Source organism: Thermobia domestica, chromosome 1, assembly GCF_964235325.1.
Source record: "Thermobia domestica chromosome 1, izTheDome1.hap1.1, whole genome shotgun sequence".
NCBI lineage: Eukaryota > Metazoa > Arthropoda > Insecta > Zygentoma > Lepismatidae > Thermobia > Thermobia domestica.
Window position 1 is genome coordinate 32,730,915 of NC_137454.1, and position 27,484 is coordinate 32,758,398.

The 27,484-nt window shown below is 34.7% G+C and overlaps 1 protein-coding gene across 1 annotated transcript in view; it reads right to left on the reverse strand.

The window, feature by feature from the left end:
* The window catches only part of Galphao (G protein alpha o subunit), a 362,612-nt gene that overhangs the window by 58,526 nt on the left and 276,602 nt on the right, over positions 1-27,484 (reverse strand). The window contains exon 4 of the mRNA XM_081756619.1: positions 24,484-24,644. Within this exon, the coding sequence (XP_081612745.1) occupies positions 24,484-24,644 (161 nt within the window). The remainder of the gene's footprint in view (positions 1-24,483; positions 24,645-27,484) is intronic.

Genomic DNA, 27,484 nt, shown 5'->3' on the forward strand with positions numbered 1-27,484 from the left:
GGTGCATCGACGTGGGGTCCATAGGGTCCGGATGCCCCAAATTTCATAACTCGACTGACATTTGTTCACTTTCTTCATAAAATACACTTCCTTCAGAGGTCTAATCACAACGAAATTAAAATGCCGCTAATTTTTACAGTAATTATGTGATATCTTCAAACAGATAGAAGATAATCAAAATGCGGAACAAAAGCGCGCTAGACAATATTATTTTGCATGAGGTACCGTTATCACGAGTCACCTAGTAGTCTTCCGTTTGCAGCAATTTAGAAACGTGAAAATAAATGTCGATTTTCTAAATGACTGGAAATCTAGAAGCAGATAAATGGGTCGCCCGGTATCTTGTGTCTAGCGAGCTCTTGTTCCACTTTTCGATGATCTTTTATCTATTAGAAGATATCACATAATTACTGTAAAAGTAGCTGTAATTTAATTTCGCTGTGATCATTGATGTAGTGTAAGCACAGAAATTATTGGTGTAGCCTGAAGATTTGATCTCACACTTCCTTTGTACTCTTAGGGGCCGCGGTGTCTCAGTGGTAGAGCGTTCACCTCTGGTGCTTGGGATCCCGGGTTCGATCTCAGCCCCCGCCAAGTGAACTTTGTGGTGGACGTGGGTTTCCTCAGGCTTCTCCCGTTTCCTCCCACTTTCTTCATTCCACCATTTCATTCATCACTCATCATCACCGTCTCCATTAGCCTAACTGGCATAATCGAGGGACGTAAAACTCAAAGATTTCATTTCAATATTTCCTTTGTACTCGTATAAAAACAATATCGTTCTATCACTTTTTTTTTGATAACAGAAATGACACTAGTTAAAAAAAAACTACTTATTTTTTTATTTTGGATTTAGAATAACAATAGTTTAATACTACATAGACGCAGTGCCTTGTGTCTAGTATTGGACCCTCCTCCAGAACATCGGCCTCCCCCTCAACAAAAATTTCTAGGTACATGCCCGTTATGACTAAAACATGTTTTTTGTTGTATGACTTATACAGTTTCTAACTTGATAACGGTATTTATTTTTTTTTTTAATAATAATAATGACCCAGTTCGCATCATTAACTCCGTTGTGGGCACACCTGCAAAATTGCCCAAACTTTTTGTTTTCTTTTAATCATTTTTTTCTTTTTTTTAAAAATAAAAAGTGCTTCTTAAGATTTCAAAATTTCGGCTTGAACTCACAATTAAACTCATATTGAGCAAATGTAACGCGATATCGACTAGCATTTACGACAATGTAAGCAGGCGTCAAGAAATTTTAAAAAAAGCAAAAAAAAAAAAAAAAAAAAAAAACCGTATATCGACCCAAATTCAAGGGCTTATTGTCTTATTCACTATGCAACAGACTTGCAAGAAGCTCACGTGACTACCAGTCCCAACAGTCAGACATCGTCCATTATTTTTATCCATTTTTTCCCCTCCTTACAGAGTCTTCACGTCTGGAGCTGGGTGATGACGTCACATTATAGTTCCCTTGAGTTTTACCTGTTTCAGCGCTGGCGAGAATAAAGGTAATACGACAAACGGGTGTGGTTAGCCGCATGATTTAATATATATATATATATATATATATATATATAATACTGCAGTAATACAGTAGAAAACATACAGCGACACAGTAAAATTATCACGAATCATGGACAAATATGTTGTCACTACGCTGCTGTTAAATTATAGCGGTGGCGCCAGATGTCGTTTCTTTTAGGATGGATCATAAAATATCCAATACATTAAAAAAATAATAAAACAGTATATCAGAACTGACTATCAGATAGTATATCAAGAATATACTAATATTCTTGATATGAACCATTGTCATACTGCTACTTTTAAGGGCTCCAAACTTTGGGATGGGTTTTATTTATATACATAAAATAAGAAAGTTCCCTCTTCTGGGGGGGGGGGTGATTGCCCCGATTGTCCTTCCCTGGATCCGCCCCTGCTTCAAAGTCACTATAAAATTATGAATATAAAACTATGAAAATACGCTTAATGAAGAATTCTGCTTTGAGGTCTTGAAGATAGGTTTATTATAATTTTTTTAAAGGGTAAGTCTAGTAAGGTTTTGTTTTAGGGGACGAGTGTAAGGTCGGCCGCACATTGATTAGAGAAGAGGATAGCCAAACCGAGATGTAGTAATGCGAGCAATGTAACAGAAGCTTGTACTGCATGTTCATTGGAACACGAGCTAGACAGAAGCTTTTCCAACACTGTGATTCAGACGCAAGATACATGCACTTATGCATCGCTATCTCTCTTTCTCTCTGCATCCTCTCCTGCTTCCCTATGCCTTGGCTTAACTGTCTTGCCTTTGATCGATGTGCGGTTGAGGTCTGCACGGGCCGGAAGTTTTACCCTGGGCCCGGCCCGGCCCGTGAATTTACAAGGTGAGACCCGACCCGAGTCCGAAATATGATTTAGCATTTCGGCCCGAGCTCGTGAGATAATCAGATGAGTCCGAAATAAGCTATGCGAGACGTAGACCTGTATATGTGTTCAAATTTAAAGGTTCTCCCACCAGGAACCGAACCCACTACCCGATACCTCAAAGGCACAAGCATTAGCCATTAGACCAGCGGAAGGACAGTCCCGGTCGCGGTTCACACCCCACATTAAAAGTAGGTCCCTTTTCTCTTACCTTGGTGCTGCAAAACATAAAAACTAAACATAAATAAAACATGTGGACTGACTCATCACAGGTAGCTACTTGCACAAGTTAATTAATATTCCTCCGATGACTATTTTGAATATTGTGTTAACTCTATGATCAGAAAGAGGTTATGCGTAACATCGCACACCAAGGGAGGATTTAAAAAGTGTCTACCATATATTTTTTTGTCCCAGAAAATGTAATATTCTTCTCTATTTTGTGCCTTCAGTTGTCTTAGCTTATAACCAATATATCGATCATTATTTTGTCAAATATTGTCATTCTAATATCGAAATATTGCTCATGTTATGTATCACTGGAATATTTCCTTTAATGTCACATATTATCATTTTAATACCAAGATATTGCTCATGTTGTGTGTCACTGGAATATTTACTTTAATGTCAAATATTATCAATCTACCTAGGTAATAACAAGATAGTGCTTATGTTGTGTATCACTGGAATATTTAGATGTCAAATATTACCATTCTAATAACAAGATAGCACTCATGTTGTGTACCACTGGAATATTTATTTTAATGTCAAATATTATTCTAATAACCTGCATATGTGTTCAAATTTAAAGGTTCTCCCACCAGGAACCGACCCACTACCCGATACCTCAAAGGCACAAGCATTAGCCATTAGACCAGCGGAAGGACAGTCCCGGTCGCGGTTCACACCCCACATTAAAAGTAGGTCCCTTTTCTCTTACCTTGGTGCTGCAAAACATAAAAACTAAACATAAATAAAACATGTGGACTGACTCATCACAGGTAGCCACTTGCATAAGTTAATTAATATTCCTCCGATGACGTATTTTGAATATTGTGTTAACTCGTAACATCGCACACCAAGGGAGGATTTATAAAGTGTCTACCATATTTTTTGTCCCAGAAAATGTAATATTCTTCTCTATTTTGTGCCTTCAGTCGTATCATGTTGTGTATCACTGGAATATTTATTTTAATGTCAAATAATATCATTCTAATAACAAGATAGCGCTCATGTTGTGTATCACTGGAATATTTATTTTAATGTCAAAAAATATCATTCTAATAACAAGATAGCGCTCATGTTATGTATCACTGGAATATCTATTTTAATGTCAAATAATATCATTCTAATAACAAGATAGCGCTCATGTTGTGTATCACTGGAATATTTATTTTAATGTCAAATAATATCATTCTAATAACAAGATAGCGCTCATGTTGTGTATCACTGGAATATTTATTTTAATGTCAAATAATATCATTCTAATAACAAGATAGCGCTCATGTTATGTATCACTGGAATATTTATTTTAATGTCAAATAATATCATTCTAATAACAAGATAGCGCTCATGTTGTGTATCACTGGAATATTTATTTTAATGACAAATATTATCATTCTAATAACAAGATAGCGCTCATATTGCGTATCACTGGAATATTTATTTTAATGTCAAATAATATCATTCTAATAACAAGATAGCGCTCATGTTGTGTATCACTGGAATATTTATTTTAATGTCAAATAATATCATTCTAATAACAAGATAGCGCTCATGTTGTGTATCACTGGAATATTTATTTTAATGTCAAATATTATCATTCTAATAACAAGATAGCGCTCATATTGCGTATCCCTGGAATATTTATTTTAATGTCAAATAATATCATTCTAATAACAAGATAGCGCTCATGTTATGTATCACTGGAATATTTATTTTAATGTCAAATAATATCATTCTAATAACAAGATAGCGCTCATGTTGTGTATCACTGGAATATTTATTTTAATGTCAAATAATATCATTCTAATAACAAGATAGCGCTCATGTTGTGTATCACTGGAATATTTATTTTAATGTCAAAAAATATCATTCTAATAACAAGATAGCGCTCATGTTATGTATCACTGGAATATTTATTTTAATGTCAAATAATATCATTCTAATAACAAGATAGCGCTCATGTTGTGTATCACTGGAATATTTATTTTAATGTCAAATAATATAATTCTAATAACAAGATAGCGCTCATGTTATGTATCACTGGAATATTTATTTTAATGTCAAATAATATCATTCTAATAACAAGATAGCGCTCATGTTATGTATCACTGGAATATTTATTTTAATGTCAAATAATATCATTCTAATAACAAGATAGCGCTCATGTTTTGTATCACTGGAATATTTATTTTAATGTCAAATATTATCATTCTAATAACAAGATAGCGCTCATATTGCGTATCACTGGAATTTAACACCACCCGAACGCAGCACGTTTGACAAAAATTACATAGTGTGAACTGCTTGTGAAACATATTTATAACGTTTTTAGTACACAGTACCGGTACATGCAAGATCAAGGTGAGAATGAGTGTTGTAAAGTACTCGCCATTTGAAAAAAAAAAAATGGGTCAAAAAACACCATCATTGAAATATGTTATATACATGGCGGCTGTGTATTATCAACAATTAGTTCTACAGAGCATGCGGGTCTAGAAATACTGTTTGTCTTTTCCTAAGCGTTGCAATTAATGTTGTTATACAATATAAATAGAGGTATTATCTTTCATTTGGGATTGCTATGCGGAACCTGGTGTAAAAGAAAGCGTTTTATATGAAAGGTTATGAATGTGTGTAAATTCGAAAAATTAGTATAATTTTAAAACTACATACAGATAGATGTATAGTTTATTATTGATTCCTAATGTAATTATTCCTAGATCGCAATTACATGGAAGTATCTGAAATGGTACCGGTATACATCATATTTTACATAAATAGATACTTCCGATGCAGGCCCACAACCAGGCACAGAAGTGGGGGGGCATGAATATGTTAAGGGGGGCCAAGTCATTAAAAGTTCTCTTACAAATAGCTAAATTGTGTTTTTTGTATTAATAATAGTATTTTGTGTTAAGGTCTGGAGGGGCCACGAAAACTTTGGGGGGCCTGACCGCCCTAGCCTCCTCTGGTTCCGGCCTGTTCCGATGGGAGTTTGTCTACGTTTATTGACCGCATGAGACTGACTATGTTTGTGACTTAATATCTCCTGAACCACCCAACCGATCTCGATCAAATTTTCAACATAGATGAGATTCGGGCTTGGGGTGTTTTTTTTATCATTTCACTTTGACCGTACACCTTACTAATATATAAAAAAAAACGATTAAAAATGACCAATATTAGAATTGAATCTATAGTTATCGGGGTCGCTGAGATGAATACTGACACCTCCGATGCCGTTTAAAATCCAAATTCAACCCGAAACTTGCGGAGAGTGAGGAGGAGATATATAAAATTAATCGGAAATGACCGATATCACAAAGCTCTTAAGTAATAGTAATAAATAGAGCGCTAATGGAAAATATTACTATTTTTTCTTATTTTAACCAGCGAAGCGGATAATTGGCACACTAGTGTTAGCTAAGAAGGTATTGAAACAAGTTATTTAAACGGCGTGACAAACATCTTGGCATTTGAAGGCGGCGCTCCAAATTCCCTTTAAATGCTGCTAGCAAATGAGAGGCCAGCGATATTGCCACATTTACTTTGTACAGATTCACGTTTATTCCCTGCCATCTGATCGCGCTGTAGTTTGTCTGCTTAGCCATAGCCACACCCCTTTACCACTTGGCAACTTGGCCCCAGAGCTTGCGTTTTATTCGTTTAGCTGAAATGCCAAGATTGCACAGGCTTTAGTTCATTTTAATGAGGACTATATGCAGAGTTTAATTTGCCTAACTAGAAAGAATTGTGAAATGCCCTGTTTTTTGGCAAAGCATTCGAATTCATCCTTAAAGAGACGCATTTCAATCAATATTATATAAATCCAGGTCGAGAAACGTGCTATATCCAAAACTTCTTTCAGTCGTTTTCTCGTGCAAAAGAGCATCGAACGTGTATTTCATATTGCACACCATGAACATTTTGAATTGCGACTATCACCTCAGATGTGTCCAGCCCTTTTTAGTTTAAAATAAGATGGCAATCTTTATTTTTTAGACCGTACTCGGTTCGCGAGTTCTGTGTTGACAGCCCTAGCCCATTGTAGAAAAACAGTTGAAAACTTGTTGACGTAAATGCAGATAAAAGTAATAAGGGAAATATTTTGGTTAGACGCTACCAGAACAATGGCTTCTTATCAAACCATATATTATTGACTATCTCGTGCAAGAAACGCATAAACAACTTTTAATGACGATTATATCTCCATGGCTACACGACAATATCTTTATCCTCTCATCTCAAATTACAGTATTATGCATCCTGTCTGCACAATATTTTTGGACTTATTTACGAGTTTGATATTTTTAATGCTTAATGAAAGCACCTACGTAGTTACATTATTTTATGATAGCCAAATGGCTGTGGCCCTTTCCAGTTCTTTTTTGTGTTTTTCTCACACAGTACTTTCTTTAATTAATTCTATTTTTAAATTGAAAGTCGTAGAAAGTTACACACTGAATATTTTCGTAGTGTTTTCAAGAGGCGCCGGTTACCACTGGAATTATTACAGCTGCATAGTACATTTTAACATTTTTCAAATACAGTTGGACCTCGATAACTCGAATTCCTTGATATCTCGAATTAAAAAAAATTCTTTGAACTCTCTGTAACACTCGATGTTAAAACAACCTCCATAAGTCGAATATTTGAAACTTACAAACTCGATAAGTCGAAATTTAAGGCTTCCATAATCATGTTTAAAAACCTCGGTAACTCGAACTTTGCCATTTGCGAACCTCTACAAGTCGAAATTAACCTCTTAAATTCGAATTTATCTTGATGTGACCTCGATAACTCGAAGTTATAACACTATGTTTTTACGTAGTTGTCATTGTTGCTAATGTCTACTGTAATTCTCTTTTACCCATGTCTATGTATGAAAGCCTCCCTCCAAAACAATACATGCACAGCTTATTTTTATTAATCATCTTATTTAATTTCCGGAATTTTCACAACTTTGAGGCCTACACAGGTTGAACGAATAAAACTTCAAAAAAAAAAAAAAAGTTTTATGTCCCGAATTGGTTTAACTTCGAATTTGGAGGTTAAGCTATATAATGACTTTTAATGACGAATGCGGAATCTCGGTATCTTGAATTTTTGTTGTGGCCACCCTGATAACACGAACTTTGATTACTCGAATAAGTCGGGGGGCCGCGGTGGTTCAGAGGTAGAGCATTCACCTTTGGTGCATGGAGTCACGGGTTCAAACCCTGCTCCCGCCAAGTGACCTTTGTGGTGGACAAATCGTGTGCATGGGTTTCCTCGGGGCTCTCCCGTTTCCTCCCACTTTCTTCATTCATTTCTCATTATCACCGTCTCCTTTAGTCTAGCCGGCATAATCGTGGGACGTAAAACTCAAAAATTTCATTTCTTTTTTTTTCGAAGAAGTCGATAATTCGAATTTTTTTCTATTCCTTTCAGCTTCGAGTTATCGACTGTAATAAAAATGCTATATTGTTAGCGTTATATGGATTACCCAACATTGTTAGGGTCGTGAAGTCTAGGAGGCTTAGGTGGGCAGGTCATGTAGCTAGAATGGAAGAAAGTAAAAACGTTTTCAAAGTCTTGACTGGAAGACCAATCGGAAAACGACCATTAGGAAGACCTAGGCACAGATGGGAGGACAAATATTAAGATGGATCTCGCAGAGATTGGAATACAAAGTAGAAACTGGATCCAGTCAGCTAAGGATAGAAGTCAGTGGAGAGCTTTTGTGAACGCGGCATTGAACCTCCGGGTTCCATAAGCCATAGAGTCAGTTAGTTATATTGTTAGCGTTTAACGGCCAAGAATTGAGAGACGTTTACCAATGGATTAATCTTATTAAGTTGGGCAAAATAATTTGAGCGAGTGGAAAAACGTCATGCGCGATTTTTGAGAAAGTGGATAAAAAGGAATTAATTTGTAACCCTAAATATTGGTGCTGTACGAGAAGCACACCACCGCCTATTAAGGTAAAGGGGCATTTTAGAGATGTGATCAAAAAATACGATGAATAATTTTATTAGAAACTAAGTAATAAGCTTACATGGGATTTGATTTAATCTCCTTTAAAGTACTGTCCCTGGCTAGTAATGCGCTTATCCCAACGTTTAATTCATGACTGGAAGCATTTCTGGAAGGGCGTTCAGTTGCTCTGTCGTGACTGTCAATGTCAGGAATGATGTCAAAACGTTTTCTTTATCCACGGTTTTAATTTTTGGGAAAAGCCAGAAGTCGCATGGTGCTATATAATCTGGAGAGCACAGCGAATGTGGACAGACAGAAATAATTTTTTGGCCAAAAACTCGCCGATCGAAAGCAAGATTAGGCACTGAGCGTTTTCGTGGTGAAGTAGAAAGCCATTTGCCCATTTAATAGGCGGTTAAAATGCTTTTCACGTACCCATACGAGATGTTTTAATTGTTCCGAAAACTCTCGAAGAGTCATTCGCCTGTTTGGACAAATCATTTGTGACGTCTCGATCGTTGCTCGTTTTCAACCGACTTCTTGCCGCTTTTCAATCGCTCATACCACGTGTAAACAGTCTTTTATGCCACCAATTCATCATCATACAGTGATTTTGACATTTCGTGAGTTTTTTTGGCACTTTTTTTGCAGCTTAGAACAAAACTTAATGTTGGCGCGCGACACTCTTAACACGACCTCATTCTTCTGCCTCCGGAAGCCAACTAACATGTCGCAACTCGTTCAAACTCAACACTGACTGAACCAAAGGTTTAGGCTACCATACTTACTAGTTGAAATGGATATAACATTCATAGATGGCACTGTGCAATTCAGGGGCGGATCCATAATACTGCTACTTTTAAGAGTCCAAACTCTGGGATCGGTTTTATTTATACTATATAAAATAATAAAGTTACCTCTTCTGGGGGGGATCCGATTGTCCCCCTGGATCCGCCCCTGGTGCAATTACATTCACTGTACTTTTTGATCACACCTTGTATATGTTTTCACGCCACATTGAAAGAAACGCTGTCTGCTGTTTGTGATCGCATTATGAGAAAACGGCTAGAAAACATTTTGAAATTAATTTTCGAATTTAGTTAGTATCTATTTCAAGCTGGATTTTTATCATATCAATTTGATTAAGGGGCATATCTTAAATCTATCTCAAATTGGATTTTTTATCATACCAATTTGATTAAAGGGCGTATCTTAAATCTATCTCAAACTGGATTTTTATCATATCAATTTGATTAAAGTGCGTTATCTTAAATCTATCTCAAACTGGATTTTTATCATATCAATTTGATTAAGGGGCATATCTTAAATCTATCTCAAATTGGATTTTTTATCATATCAATTTGATTAAAGGGCGTATCTTAAATCTATCTCAAACTGGATTTTTATCATATCTATTTGATTAAAAGGCTATCTTAAATCTATCTCAAGCTGGATTTTTATCATACCAATTTGATTAAAGGGCGTATCTTAAATCTACATTAAACTGGATTTTTATCATATCAATTTGATTAAAGGGCTTATCTTAAAGCTATCTCAAACTGGATTTTTATCATATTAATTTGATTAAAGGGCGTATCTTAAATCTACATTAAACTGGATTTTTATCATATCAATTTGATTAAGGGGCATATCTTAAATCTATCTCAAATTGGATTTTTTATCATATCAATTTGATTAAAGGGCGTATCTTAAATCTATCTCAAACTGGATTTTTATCATATCTATTTGATTAAAAGGCTATCTTAAATCTATCTCAAGCTGGATTTTTATCATACCAATTTGATTAAAGGGCGTATCTTAAATCTACATTAAACTGGATTTTTATCATATCAATTTGATTAAAGGGCTTATCTTAAAGCTATCTCAAACTGGATTTTTATCATATTAATTTGATTAAAGGGCGTATCTTAAATCTATCTTAAGGATTATTATCATATCACTTTGACTAAAGGGCGTATCTTAAATCTATCTCAAACTGGATTTTTATCATATCAATTTGATTAAAGGGCGTATCTTAAAGCTATCTCAAACTGGATTTTTATCATATTAATTTGATTAAAGGGCGTATCTTAAATCTATCTTAAGGTAGATTATTATCATATCACTTTGACTAAAGAGCGTATCTTAAATCTATACCAAACTGGATTTTTATCATATCAAATGGATTAAAGGGCGTATCTTAAAGCTATCTCAAACTGGATTTTTATCATATCAATTTGATTAAAGGGCGTATCTTAAAGCTATCTCAAACTGGATTTTTATCATATTAATTTGATTAAAGGGCGTATCTTAAATCTATCTTAAGGTAGATTATTATCATATCACTTTGACTAAAGAGCGTATCTTAAATCTATACCAAACTGGATTTTTATCATATCAAATGGATTAAAGGGCGTATCTTAAAGCTATCTCAAACTGGATTTTTATCATAATTTGATTACAGGGCGTATCTTAAATCTACCTCAAACTGGATTTTTATCATATCAAATGGATTAAAGGGCGAATCTTAAATCTATCTCAAACTGGATTTTTATCATATCAATTTAATTTAAGGGCGTATCCTAAGTAGGCAGAAGGTTCACAAATTTATGTCAGAAACATTATCTTATGGGTTATTATGGTCAAACCAGTATACGTACGGTATATTACGAACAATTGTATTTACAATACGCTCCTAAAAACAAAGCACGAAAACTTGTGAGGAAACAAAATGCTACTATTTCCAATAAACAACTGCCTACACTCTGTAACAGTCGTCAGGGCTACTATTCACAGCACAGAACAGTATTCTCAATGCATGACTTCGTGCTCCTGTGACCTAGCGACAAATAGATTCCTAAGAAATTAAAAGGAAATTGTAAAGAACGTCTCTCTTCATTCCTAGACAGCTCAGACACAAGTTATTCTTTAAAATAAATAAATAAATAAAAAGCACACTATAACTGTGAGGCACTCAACAACTTATACAGGATTCTAGTAAGAGTTTTTACGAAATTTTTGTCTGAAGCAGATTGGTTTCGGAATTACTTTTATCTGTAATCATTTACAATAATAATAATAATAATAATAATAATAATAATAATAATAATAATAAGTTTCGTTTCATAGTGTAAAATTACGGTAAACTATCAACCTATGTGGATTCAAAACTCCAACTTCGTTTCACAGAGTAAAACTACGGTAAACTATCTAGCTCTTTTATCTTGATTTCTTGATTTTCCTTCTAGATCTGTTAAAAATTAAGAAAAAAAACATGTTTCAACCTTGAATGATAAGGAACTTGTCTGTGACAAAAACAAGACTTCTTTTTATATCAAAACTGTGACAACTAATTAAATGGAACATGTGTTTGGTACTGTTCGATAACTGAGTTCTTATATTTGGCAATAATCTAGGAATTCATGCTGGGATTTGTTTGATCATTTTTGTTTTAGCACTGTCCATGTGATCTTAAACTACCTAAACATGATTTATAAATGTAGTATTCAAATAGGTCAGCTTAGTAAATAATGACAGATTTTACCGCCCCTCAAAACCTCTCGCCCCGCAAATGCACGTGTTGCACATATGGTAGAGCTGACCCTGCCTACAATTAAATGAATCAATAATTGTTTTCCAAAGCTTTGGTATATAAACATTGGATGCCCAAGAATTGTGACGTCATAAACGGCGCACCCAAATTTCTGGTCTGCAAGAATATATTTGAATACAGATTTCAATTTATTTCACAGCATTTTCTAAATATTAGCTCGCTTACTTTCTGTATTTTTGATGTTCTCCTCTGTATTTACGCTATTCACCAAAATTAAGCCTTAAGAATGAACGCTATATGGCTAATTAGAAATAGTGTGTTCAAAACAGCCCATTTCTCAGGACTGAAAATATCCACAGTATCGTTTCGAATAACTCTTGAGAAATATTTTCATTACCCGCGATTCCAATCTTCCTTTCTAATTAATTTGGTCATAATAATAATAATAATAATAATAATTAGTCCACAAGTATTTTCGTATTTCTCAGTGTCGCAGTCTTTTCTTTAATCTATATATAATAAAACAGTACGGTACTCGATATACATTACATAGTATAGAAAAGAGTTAAATTATTTCCAACCCTGCACAAACGTCTGTATTGATCGGGGGATAACGTCACAGCTGAGAGGCCCGCCCCCGCCGACACGCCCTGTGTGGACATCACGTGATTTTCAACCAACTCTTACGTCACGAGACAAGAGAGGAAAAACCACCGAACATAAGCCGGTTGCAAGTTCGGTTCAAAAAGTAGAAGAAAAAGAAAAACATGTAAATTTGTGTGCGTACAATACAAGGCTTTTTATGGTATCTATACACCTTCTATAACAACAATTATCAGTAGTTGATATCATCCCACTCCCACCCTCCCCTTGTATCAACTTTTCGTTTTGTTATCTAGACTGATAGTCACTTCCCACCATTTATATATAGGATCGATGTGGGCTCCCACCTGTAGGATATTTGCGTGTGATATGCTGTATGCAGCGAATCAATGTCAGACAGGAAGAAATGCAAGAAAAATACGGAAAATAGAATTTATTTTATTTCTTTTTTCTCCATTTCGTAATAACTGCAACAGGATGACAAACGACAGATGTGCCTCCTATTATTATTCTCTCACTTCTCTCCGCTCCCATCCGTCCAAGAAAAAAAAAAAAAAAAGAACGCATTTTGTGACAAAGGTTGGTAATGCTCTTCTGCATAAAATGTCGGCCTTTATATTTTTGTTTGGTGTACAATCACAATCATCATGAAACAAGACAAACAGTATAAACTTTAAAAACACATATCGCAATAAGAAGAAAGGAGCGATGTCGATGATAACAATGTATAAGATAATGGATACACCCATGTACTACAATGTGTTTTTGTAACATTGAACATTCTTGTACTGTATCTTTTTCTCGAGTTAGCGTAGTGATAGTGAGTACTACGTGAGGTGGCATAGTACGGATTCGTGTGTGTGTGTGTGTATGCAACAGGCCAGGCATCGGTGGTTCAACATATGACCCTTATTCGATTCTTAGAAAAAGAGAACAAATTATTGGTTTGCGGTTACTCCAAGACTGCCAGTATGTTATGCATATCAAGTTCAACAGCGTCAAAGATGATGGCATCAAGAACTCATGGCAAGAATAGTGTTCACGAGACGAGATGAGAAATAAGGTTTTATTGTCTCGTCTCGATCCTCGCCAAGTTTTCCTTGTCTCGTTTTGTAAATTAATATCCGAAATCAGGGTGTCTACTAAAATTCGAAAATTAAATTTCGTGACTTTTTCGTGACCTTTTCTTCACCAAATCATAAAATTTACTAACATTTTCAAGAGCAAATTTGGGTGCGAATTAGGCCGAATTTTCATCCATGCGATAGATACGTACTTTGCTTGCGATTTGGTAGCATCTAAAGCCGACTATAGACACTTTTGGTGGTGAATTTTGACGTTTTATAGAACGATATTTTCCAATCTGTACTTACCTTTGTACAGTTAAAAAAAAGAATCGTGACCCAAAAGCTAAATTTCGTGACTTTTTTTGTGACTTTCATGACCGTTTTCTAATTTCGTGACTTTTTTGTGACTTTCGTGACCGATAGACACCCTGGAAATGTATACCCTGTTTTTTTTTTTAAAAAAAAAAAACTTTCTTAATTTCCTCTAGAAGTTCACACAATCATTCCATGTCATAAGAGGTTCACGAAGCATCTGATATAACATTTACACCATAATTATTATTGCATTGCATTGTGTAATTACTTGCTTAGCTTTAAACGTTAATAAATTATTTCCATTATGTTCCCGCAATCACTTTATCAATTTATAGTTTTTATACTATGAATCGAGTCACATTAAAACACTGTTTGAAAATCTGAAATTAATTTTTTTAATTTAACGTTCCACGTTTATGCCCTTCAGGCTATAGAAGACAGATGATTAATAAAAGTCAATTATTGTGAAATAAAATTTTTTGTGCTTTCCCACCGGGAATCTAAGCCGGGATCAACGCACTAGTCACTATGCCAGCGGAGACGATTAATATAGAGTGTAAGAGCTGAGACTTGGGTGAGCTAGTGTTGTCCACGAGACTCGTATCGTCTCGATTTTTTTTGAAATTAAAAGAAAAAATATTTCTCGTCGCATGTGCAACACTAATGGAAACAAAGCCTAGGTAAAAGAGATAGCCCAATATTGAAGGAAACTGTCAGAAAGGATAATCTAGTATTACTGCAGATGCTAGCCATAGAATGACGACAAGAGACCATCTACACTTCGATATTTTATAGCATATAGAAATGAAGAAGCTTAATGGGCTTTTGAAATGCCAGATTTCAACCTACTTTCGGAAATTAGGTAACTAGCGAAAATAGGGGACTTTACTAGTATTCCCACTTCTGTTCTTTTATTGTTTCAACCTCTGGGGTAAAGAGTTCATAAATGACACATCTACTAGTTCAACCTGTGGGCTAAAGAGTTTATAAACAACACATGTGCTAGTTATTTCATTGCACTGGCCCAAAAAACATTTCTTAGCTACTTCTTCTTTTTCATTGAAATGACAAAAGAAAGGTAGTATTCCGTTTATTTTTTAAAGTATGTAAAAACACACTTGATCCGGGCATCATTTGGCTACAACATAGGTTAGGAAATTAGATTTTTTTTTGTGAAATTAAGTTATTGCGTCTTTGCTATAAAAATACAGGTTCACTTTGCGGATTGTATAATGCCATTGTATAATGCCAATTCTCCGTGTCTTGACATTATGAATTCACGTCTTGAAAAAGTTCCATATGGACACATTCAAAACTAGATAAATCTTAGGCAGAATGACAAAGTACTTAACTACAGATGCGTTTGTTATATACTTTTTTCTTCATGTCGACGTAAAACGGTAAAATAAACAAATAATTTTCATTTCCATTGGTATTGAAAATGTTATACAAAATTTATAAACTGCGATGCAAATTTAAACTTGTTTCACAAATTGATAAGTAAAAACCAAACTCTACAAAAAAAAAAAAAAAAACTTACATTCGATACGTAGATAATTAGCTATTTCACTAGAAGCTATCACATTACTGTCTCTAATATTGGATCGATGCATAAGTTCGGTTCTTATATTTTCTATTTTATTTTTTATACTGCTGTTCTGTTAATTCAAATACAAATACAACATAAACATAACATTAACATATTCTACGAGTGTAACAATACATTGCATACATTTTACTGTCACTCATATTAATTCACAATCACTCAGTGATATATTCACCTCCACTATCTATGACCTTCTGCCAACACTCAGGTAGCAGTTCAATGCCTCGCCTGCAAAACGTTTTTAGTTTTGACTGGAAGAAATCTGTTAGCCATTGGTCAAGACAAGCTTTTCTGTGCTGTTCTTTCAGCAATTGCTTCGTTCCTGTACATTGCACAAATTGTTCTCGCAGCTTCTGCTGCACTGGATCCTTGATTAAATTCGAAGAGTAAAATGTGACGGAAATGATCACTTTGTTCAACTTGACATTCCATATTAGTTGATATTCCATATACAATAATACTTTCACAATCAAGAAAACCTGTGTTTCACAACACACAAACTCCAAACTACGGTAGAACAACGGAATAACGATAAACAATCGCTTCAAGCTGCATTGTTGCCAACCCGAAAGAAAACCGCACGAACTTATACATTGGGCCAATACATTTATTTTTTGTAAACTAGTCATCTGTCTATTTCGACCACTTTTCAGTAGAATAGATGGTGACCAACCTAGACAAGTTTCACTATACTGTGAATGATATATTTAGGACGTAGTATTTTCTACTCGTCCAAACAAACTTCAAATAGTGTTTAGGCCAAATGTTGTATGTAAAGAAATAAAAGAATTGTTCTATTTTTTTTAAAAAAAAAAAGTATTTTAAAAACGTCAGAAATAGTGCGGTTTTTACTAAAAGAAAGTTCCAGCTTTTTTAAAACAACTCTACCGAATAGGCTAATGCACCGAACTATCTACTGGGTCTACTGGTAACCATAACGGTCGGTTCTGTGCTGGTGTGGGTCGCAATTTCATGGTATTTAGCGGAAGTGATCATCTAAGTGTTGAATAAATGCAGATAGTATGAAAAAAATAGGCGTGGAAAGAGAAAAGCAATGTCATCAACTCTAGAAGGAAAATTAAATAACACAGGAAAATATAGCAATATTGACTGCGCCTACGCGTGTATGCATCCCGCACAATCGTTTGGATTTGCTGGTTGCAACACAATCAGGGGTCAAAACCATAGCAGGTCTTTTTCAATGCTATAGCAGTCATTTCCAACTGAAATGCTCTGTGATTGCATCAGTTTGCTGTTTCATCCTTGTCTTTTCCGTGTAAACCCCACAGAGAGAGCAAGGAGCACAACGGAAACATGGTGTTCATAAAGCCTGTGGTAACAGGTAAACAAGTCGATCGTTTGTAGATACATTACTATTCGTACAGTGCCAACACTTGTTCATTCGTTCCATTCTTTAATTCCGCTCCTTTGCTGTACGTATCTCTTACAGTTGTTTCTCAGATTGTAAAAGGGTGATCCCACGTCATACATCCGCCAGTTGGAAAGGACTCATGGGTGCACACAGGGGAGTTTTAGGGCGCAGGTTGCGAGATACGCCCAATCGTTTGGATTTGCTGGTTGCAACACAATCAGGGGTCAATACCATAGCAGGTCTTTTTCAATGCTATAGCAGTCATTTCCAACTGAAATGCTCTGTGATTGCATCAGTTTGCTGTTTCATCCTACAACGAGATACTTTGTATAAATTGATAATTACTTGTATTTTTGGGCAGAAAGTGCTTCTACATAAGCACTATACCAGATATAATGTTAATTTAAAAATAACAGAAGAAGAATGTTTTTAATATATGTAAGAAACATACATTATTGTCTAATTAGTTGCTATGTAGTTGTTGATAGATACCTAACAAACATGTACGATTGCAATACAGTCTATGTACATATTCGTTCAAAGAGAATCAACGAATAAAATTGTTTAAAACGTATCATCGTTTTGTAATTTCAATATAAAAGGTGAGAATACTAGTAAATGTAATCACGGAAGATATTTTAATGTGTAAACAAATACTATCACTCAAGATCTACTTATATTATTAGCCGAACCAGGTTGACGACTACCTTTGGTGAGTCATATGTAAAAATTTTGGTTTACCTCACCCGGGACTCTTGTAAATTCAAATCCCGAAGTAAAGTAAGGGTGAATTTACTTCTGTAATAAGGTTAATGACTACGAACTTGTCAAGACTTAGAAGTGGTAGAATAATCACAAGAAAAATGAACGGTGAGGCAATGCAGAAAGAAACCAGTGATAGTGATAACGGTGAACAAAATGCAGCACCAGGAATGACATTAGAAGACCGAATTTTATTAGTCTTACAGCGGCAAGAACAAAGCCGAAAAGACGATATGGAAGCCATGAAGCAGGAATCCAACAGACAATATGAAGGATTAAAACAGATGATAGAGCAGAAGTCCGAGGAATCCAACAGACGATATGAAGAATTAAAGCAAACGATGGAGCAGAAGTCCGAGGAATCCAACAGGCGATTGGAGCAGAAGTCAGATGAGACGAAACAATTTATTATCCAGGCAATGAATGACATCACTTCGCAGTTTGATGAAAAGTTAAAAAGAATATCTGAGGATTGCCAGGATAATCAAAACCATCTAAGCCAAGAAGTCAGTGGTGTAAAAAGGGATTTGGAAGTAACAGAATCTTCTGTACAGCAACAAAAGATTCAGGTCACGGATAACTCCAACCAGATACGTGTGAATACACAGTTGATAGCTACCTTACAAGAGAAAATCAGGACACTACAGATCAAGGACAACACATACCACAACAACATGGATAATGATCGTGTAGAATTCCCTTGTTCACAAGAGATGACTTCGCCTTCACCCGTATCTGATGAGGACATTATTTTGGAAGAAATTCATCCGAGAAGTACAGATGGGCGGAAAAGAGATGGTGCAACTACACATCACGCCATAGGTAGGAATTGTCACTCAACAAGAACACGGAATGATAAAAGGAAGGTAAAGTTAAGCGTAAAGATGAGTGAAATACGTGCCATGAGTAAGTTCAGTGGTAAATGTAATGAGAATGCTACTTCTTTCCTAGAAAAATTTCAGGACGAGTGCAATATAATGTGTATAGATAGATCACAATATATGAAACTAATCCCTCATTTATTACTCCCACCATGTTCTTTATGGTTTAAAGCAGTACGAGATCACGTTAGTACGTATGAGGAATTCAAAGCAGCGCTAATCGCAAATTACGAAAATGACTTTTTGCTTGCAAATAGAGATGCCACGATTAGAAATCAACATTTCAATCCTCGTTTGCACAAATCTGTTGTCGAGTTTGTTGTAAATACATACAACGAATTAAAAGTCGTAAATCCATTGCAATCGGAATCTAGAATCATGGCATCAATTCGAAATTTGCTACCGTTTAAGTTACAACAGATCCTATTTTCTACCCAGTGTATGAGTTTTAACCACTTATTAATGCTTGTTCAATGTTATGAAACTCAATACCATGCTCTGAATCAACAAGCGGGAGTAGGTAAAATTAAAAATAATTCAGATCATTTTGTACCTGTTCGGAATCTAAATATCCGTAGTGTGAACGATACGGAACACAACCTAAACCGAATAAGTTCAAGCAATCAGAACGATCAAAATAGGCAAAGCTATGTTGGGAATCAACCTAACCTAACCAATCGTGACAATAATTGTCAGATCACTCAACCGAAGTAGACATAAAAACAATCGAAATACATGGCGAAATTCTAGAAATGCTACAAATTCTATGTATAGACATAATCGTTGTTCAAGAGATGGCACTTCGTATCAAAATCAGAATCACGACGCCATACATGTACAAAATATTGCGGAACCTAATCATGATAGTGCAGTACAATGTACTTTATTAGAATCATATGCAAGTACGAATTTAAACTAACTGTAGTTGATGAAGTAAGAGTTAAACCCATATCAGCTACTGATTCTTATGAATATGTTTGTGTAAAAGTAGATTTATTTTCTTCTTTTGGTTCGTCTGAACGTAGGTTACGTTTAATTTTTGATTTTTACTTAATTTAATTTTCTTTAATTCTCATTAATCAATGATAATTTTCAAATGATTTTTAATTCTCTCTTGTTAATGTGAAGAATTATAATTCGATTTATAATTGATCAAAGGCAAAGGCTATTTATATTATATAGATTTGTGTTGAAAATTTGTTGTCAAAGATTATGTTAAAAATAAGATTCATTCTATTAAGCTATTTATTCGACGACTGTCTTCATGCACAATCTTATATGTTACTTGAATAAGATTCTTCTATATTCTGACGCCTAATTGATACAATGCATACTGTAGAATATCATCTAAAGTAACTACTATATAATGCGCCCTTGATCATGGTGACTCATATTTTAAAATGTAATTGCTTCTTACTATTTTGAATTCGTACCCTTCGTTAATTATATAAATAAGCGACGACGTTTTAATAATAAAATATATATTAATATAATAAAAGATAAATGATAATAAAATGAAAGATTTATTATAAATATATTTATATGAATGAAAATAAATAATGTTATATATATGCGAGGGTCGATCAAAATGTATAGGACATAATTAATGGAATATTGTTCTTATAAACGGACCAGTGGTTCTTAAATATAAAAACCAAGCTTCCTTGTAACTTTTATATTCAGTCCCATCGTCGGGCGACATTTTTATACGAGATACTTTGTATAAATTGATAATTACTTGTATTTTTGGGCAGAAAGTGCTTCTACATAAGCACTATACCAGATATAATGTTAATTTAAAAATAACAGAAGAATGTTTTTAATATATGTAAGAAACATACATTATTGTCTAATTAGTTGCTATGTAGTTGTTGATAGATACCTAACAAACATGTACGATTGCAATACAGTCTATGTACATATTCGTTCAAAGAGAATCAACGAATGAAATTGTTTAAAACGGATCATCGTTTTGTAATTTCAATATAAAAGGTGAGAATACTAGTAAATGTAATCACGGAAGATATTTTAATGTGTAAACAAATACTACCACTCAAGATCTACTTATATTATTAGCCGAACCAGGTTGATGACTACCTTTGGTGAGTCGTTGTAATCCTTGTCTTTTCCGTGTAAACCCCACAGAGAGAGCAAGGAGCACAACGGAAACATGGTGTTCATAAAGCCTGTGGTAACAGGTAAACAAGTCGCAGGTTGCGAGATACGCCCAATCGTTTGGATTTGCTGGTTGCAACACAATCAGGGGTCAATACCATAGCAGGTCTTTTACAATGACCTGGCAGTCATTTCCAACTGAAATGCCAACACTTGTTCATTCGTTCCATTCTTTAATTCCGCTCCTTTAAGTTGCGCCTAAGAGATTATTTAGGTGAACATAATTTTTCATTCAAAATTATTTTAACTGAAAAAAAGTAAATTTGGGTGAAGAACGTTGTATTTAAGGGGCAGAATGGTAAATTTGGAGAAATGATGGTAAATTTGGGGGGTAAGAATGGTAAATTTGAGGAGACATGGTAAATTTGGGGCTAAGAATGGTAAATTTGGGGAGATGATGGTAAATCTGGGGATAAGAATGGTAAATTTGGTTGTAAGAATGGTAAATTTGGGGAGATGATGGTAAATTTGGTGGTAAGAATGGTAAATTTGGTTGTAAGAATGGTAAATTTGGGGAGATGATGGTAAATCTGGGGATAAGAATGGTAAATTTGGTTGTAAGAATGGTAAATTTGGGGAGATGATGGTAAATTTGGTGGTAAGAATGGTAAATTTGGTTGCAAGAATGGTAAATTTGGGGAGATAATGGTAAATTTGGTGGTAAGAATGGAAAATTTGGGATATTGCATCTAATCTTTTGAGTTGGATGAACATCCCCTTGAAAAGACTGGTCATAAATAGGTCTGACCATACATGGACGATTAAGTTAGAGACTTTGAAATAAAAACTTTGTGATTTTTAGTCAAACATCCTATGATTATGCCCTATAGGCTAAAAGAGACGAACGGGTAAAAACAAATGAATGATGATGAATGGTGAAACAAAACTCGGAGAAACAGGAAGGAAAGCTTACGGACATGATCCACAAAAATGCATAGATGACCTGGGGTCGAATCAGGGACTCGAGGTAGTCACTCTACGATTAATCCAACAAAGTCTCAATTTTAATCAATTAATTAAAGAAAAAATAATTAAAGAAAAAAAAACGAGTTCACTAGTTTCTAGACGTTTCCATTTACAGTACAATACGCAAGACCAGTAAACCCTGAAATCTGTAACAACTAGCAATTTTAAAAAAAAAATGAAGAAAAAATTATGGAAATCGACTATAGTTTACAATGAAATATATCATCCCGGTATTAGCCTGGCGGAACTGACGAAAAGCCTCGGAATGACTGGTCGCGGAATCTGATTCCAGACAAGCACCGTTTTACAGTACGGCATCCGAATTACGCAGCCCAGTTGACTCACCCAAGACCAAATTACCTAATTTTCTTATGGGGGCACGGTGACTCGGTGGTAGAGCGCTTACCTCTGGTCCGTGGGGTCCCTGATTCAATTCCCGGGCAAGTAAGTTTGTGGTGGACAAGATAGCGTCTGTGGATTTTTTCGGGGACTCCCACTTTCTCATCCCACCAATCATTTCATCATCATTCACTTGCCTTAATTATCGTCTCCCTTAGGCTAGAAGGCATAACCATGGGATGTTAAACTGAAACAATTCATTTCATTTCATTTTAATTTTATATAGCATTGCAACATCTAATCAAAACTTTGAACATACTGAAAGTAATCCTAACATCTAATTCTTGATTAAGGTCTCTCCTGTTTCTTCATTCTATTCTACAATAGGACGGCCTTCAATTAACTTTGTCTAGTACGTTATCGGTTGTATATACTGACTAACTTGTTTATTATCTTGATGCTATTGTCTCCTTACGTCCATGTAAAGCTAGCATTAGTTCACACTGCAGAACGTTAGTACTTTGTACGATTACTGCAATAGCACCACTGAAATCTATCATCTTCCTCAGCTTTTGAAATTTTCTGTAAGACTGTTGCATTTGAGCAATCTGTCAAACCTTTCTTTCTGTGGGATTTGTTGCGGAATATTGAAGAACAGGAAAAGGCAATGGATGAACTTCGCATCGTCTATCTATCAAAGGCGATTATGGCGTCTTTTTGTCAGCATGATGTTAAGCAACGTAAAATTTATGACTGGAGGTATTCTTAGGGTTCTTCAGAACCTCCTAAGCCTTGGTTTTTCATCTCATTCAATTAGATAAGGAAGTATTCATCTTTGTTCTTTAAAATAAACAGGAATTTTAATCGCTTTGATTTCACAGGTTTTCTTCCTCTCAAATTTATTTAAGTATCCGAAATTTTGTGAGTTTTTAAATATTTATAAATCTAATTCAAATAATTTTAAAATTTATATATAATAGAAAACAAAAGACAAAAGAATTAGTATTGACAAATATATGAACAGAAGAGTTCACACAAGAGCGCCAATTTCTCTGTAACTCTGGGGGGCGGGGGCATTCAGATATGTGTTTGGTTGCAGACAAGGGTCTACGAAAGCATATATGAAGATTTTAAAACAAACTGAATTGAAGTTATGCCAAATATTGTATATTCATAAAAAATACATATAACAATAAAAAGACATATTCATAAAAATACATGGAGCCCAGGATCGGCGTCCTTGGATTCACAATAACCAAGAACTATTCTCCCTCATTAAAGTGAAACCACAGCAAAATACCAGAGACAAAAGAAAGCGTCTTATTTCCCAATGCGGCTGCATCTTGCAAGATACCGCTTCTTTTCTATTCTCATGCAGTGCGAATGAAGGAAGGCGTTATATAGATAAATAAAGGAAATGGTGAAGAATTTTAAACACTATGAAAGGAAGAAGGGGAAAGCTAAATGGCTCAAAGTTAGCTGAATAAGAGGAATTATAAAGACCTTCACAGACAAAGAAACATGGTTTCATTTGCGCTACATGAAAGCTTCATTTGACTTCTAAAATTTGACTTGAGTTTCATTGTAAATTTTCACAATTCCACTTACTCACCTATCTTTGCACCATTTGATTTTCATCTCCTTCCTTCCATAAAGTTACTATATTATTATTATTATTATTATTATTATTATTATTATTATTATTATTATTATTATTATTATTATTATTATTATTATTATTATTATTATTATTATTTTATTATTATTATTATTATTATTATTATTATTATTATTATTATTATTATTATTATTATTATTATTATTATTTTAAAATGCAAGACTTCTCTCTCATGAGCTCTAGAAAACGGATGTCCACAGCTGCATAAAATGATGAAAAAAAAATGTGTGTCTCTGAGCGGTAGCTACATGAACTGCATCAATTTGTTTGCCCTCCAATACCATATACCAGCTATATCAGGATTTAGGAAGAATCTTTATTGAACCGCTCTCACATTTTCGACTCAGGATAAAACTAGTTTCATGACAACCGTGGCATGAAGTTTAAAATACTTATACTGACACGATATGGCAATACGTATTCGTATGTTCGGAAAACTGCTCGAAGTCAAAGAAATTATTTCAAATGTAGTCAGAAAAGATACTTGTTTTGTCAACACAAAAGAGACATTAAAATTCTTAGTTTTTATGCAGTACCAAATACTCACTACTTAGCAGAGTCGTTGAGCTGGTACTCGTTGGAGCGACCGAAGCATTCCTGCACTCCAGAGTCGACCCAGAGACGTTTCATCGCCGCCAGAAGTTCTTCCGAGAAGGGTTCTGTATCCTCCATTCGCTGGATCACGTCGAAAACCATTTTGGCGTCCGACTGCAAAGCAAAGCAGACAAACAAAACACATTAGATCATAACACTTTCACATTTTCAAGATTCTAGTATCAAATATTCTCATTTCCGATATAATGGAAAGGAGCCTACATAATATAGACGGTATTTCGATAGAAGGTAGAATCATTAGATGTATAAAGTTTTCATATGATATAGAGCTTGTTGTGGAAGCTGAAAACAAAATCAATAATATGTTAGAATACTTGAGTAAAGGCTGTGAAGAATGTGGGATGAAAATAAATGGTAGAAAGACAAAAGCCATGGTGATTGGAACGAAGCGTCCGGTATCAAATATAGAAATATGAGACGACAAAATAGAGAAAATGACTAATTTTCAATACTTTGGTAGAAAATTACTGAGGATATGAAGTGTGAACGTGAAATAAAAGGAAGGATAGGAATGGCAGAAGAAGCATCTAGGGGGAAGAAAAGTTTGAGTTCTTGAATAAAGAACTACGAAAAAGACTCATAAAATGCTTCATGTGAAATATTGTACTGCATGGGACAGAAATATGGACATTACGGAAAAACGATGAAAAAAAACAGGACACTTTCGAAAAGTGGGTTTGGAGAAGAATGGAGAGAATCTGTTGGGTCAAGCAAAATACGAATGAAAGTGTGTTAGAAATTATGGGGAAGAAAAGAACAATTTTAGCTGTAATTCAAAAGCGGAAGAAAAACTGGTTGAGACATTAGCTGAGAAAGAACCGTATCATGAGGAACGTGCTAGAGAGTATGATGGCAGGAAAGAGAGGAAAAGGTGAAGGAGTCTACAGTAATTGGACAATATTAAAACAGAAAGACGAAGAGGTTAGCTGAAGACCGTGGAGCATGAAAGCTTCCAAGTTGCTACAAGTAACTTGCCAATAATTGCAGAATACCTATGATGCCGATGATAGACATATACTCAGAAAGTTAAAAGAATAAAATTATAAATAGGTTTTTCTCTCCAAGAACCAGTTTCCCATAAACTCTAGTCAATTGTAAATTTCGCCTTATAGTTCTTATAAATTAATTGCCTGATCATAAATTTGACTTTTACTGTTCTTATATTGAAAACCGGTTTTCCATAAACTACGTTACTGAATCTGAAATTTGAGTCATTGTTTTTATATCAAGAACCAGATATTGATGAATTGTTTACTAAATCCGGCCTTAATCGAAAACAAGTTTTTAATCAACTATTTACTTTCGGCCTTAATCGAGAACCAGTTCTCTATAAACTATTTACTCAATCATACACATTTGGCCCTTATTGTTTTTATATGGAGAACTAGTTTTCCATACTATTTACTCAATCATGAAATGGGACCATGTTGCTTTTATATCGAGAACCAGTTTTTCATGAATTGTTTACTAAATCTAACCTTAGCCGAGAACCACTTTTCCATAAACTATTTACTTTTGCCCTAAACCAGTTCTCCATAAACTATTTACTTTCGGCCTTAATCAAGAACCAAATCAGTTCTACATAAACTATTTACTTAATCATATATTTGGCCCTTATTATTTTTATATTGAGAGTTAGTTTTTCCATACTATTTACTCAGTCAAAAAATTGGACCCTTTTTATATCGAGAACCAGTTTTTCATAAACCACTGGTTACTCACTGACAAATTTCGCTCTTATTGTTTTTATATGGAAAAGTACTTTCCCATAAACTACTTGCTCAATCATAATATCTACCATTTCTATTTTTACGACCTTTAAACGGATAATAAAGGAGTTTTAAATAAAGATAAATTGAACTTAAACACCTACAGGTATAGGTGCAAATATAAATTAAATATTTCAACTTAACGTCTCATGATTATGCCCTTTGGGCTAAGGGAGACGGTGGTTAAGGCAAATGAATTATGATGGACGAATTAGTGGAATGGGAATGTGGGAGAAAGCGAGATTACTCAGAGAAAACCCACGAACACGATGTTGTCCAGCACAAACTTGGTCGGGATCGAAGCAGGGACCCCATACACCAGAGGACCACTGAGCCAACGTGCCCTCCCCCTATTTAGGTGCAAATAGAATCTACTGAGCTCTATGTATTTATTTAGGCCTAAATACTGTTAAAAACATAGTAACTAAGATAAATGGAACAACTTTGCGCATCTATCCCAAGGAAATGCTTTTGTGAGAAAAAATTTACAAATTACCAATGGAAAGGAAAAACCTTGCAAAGTTTATGAACACTTTCATATCCGGATTCAAACGGTTTAACTAATAGAAATTTATCGGGATCATCGTTCATAAAAAACTGAACCTGGAACTCCCCGATTGAGAGACAAGAACGCTAGTCACTAGTTTACGTCACCATCAAATATTGTTAATCGATTTTTCAGCTAAACTATACAAAACTGTAACATAATTCTACAGCTAATGACAATTTTCTGCGCACTATCATGTTATCTATCCTTTCAATGTCACTATGATGATGATAACAATGATAAAACAAGCACAACATGTCTGGACATTATTGAATATCAATTAGCAATGTTGATACTGGTTTTGTATCGTGTGTATAAAAAACAATATGGTAAAAAAAAGTACCTGCTGTTACCTTCTGGGATTTCTATTTTCAACAAAGGTTAATATAGTACATAATAGAATGCGGACAGTGAGATTTTTTTATTATTGTTATTGGATGACATTTAGCATTAGCAGTGGGAGTTGAGCAGTTATATTTCACCTCACATATACATACATGATCACAAGTGACCTTTTACATATACGTATATATTCACAGACAGATAATACATATAAACATGCAAATCAGGTAGCTAGTTTGAATCAATAACAATTATTTTTTCGTGTGTATGTGTGT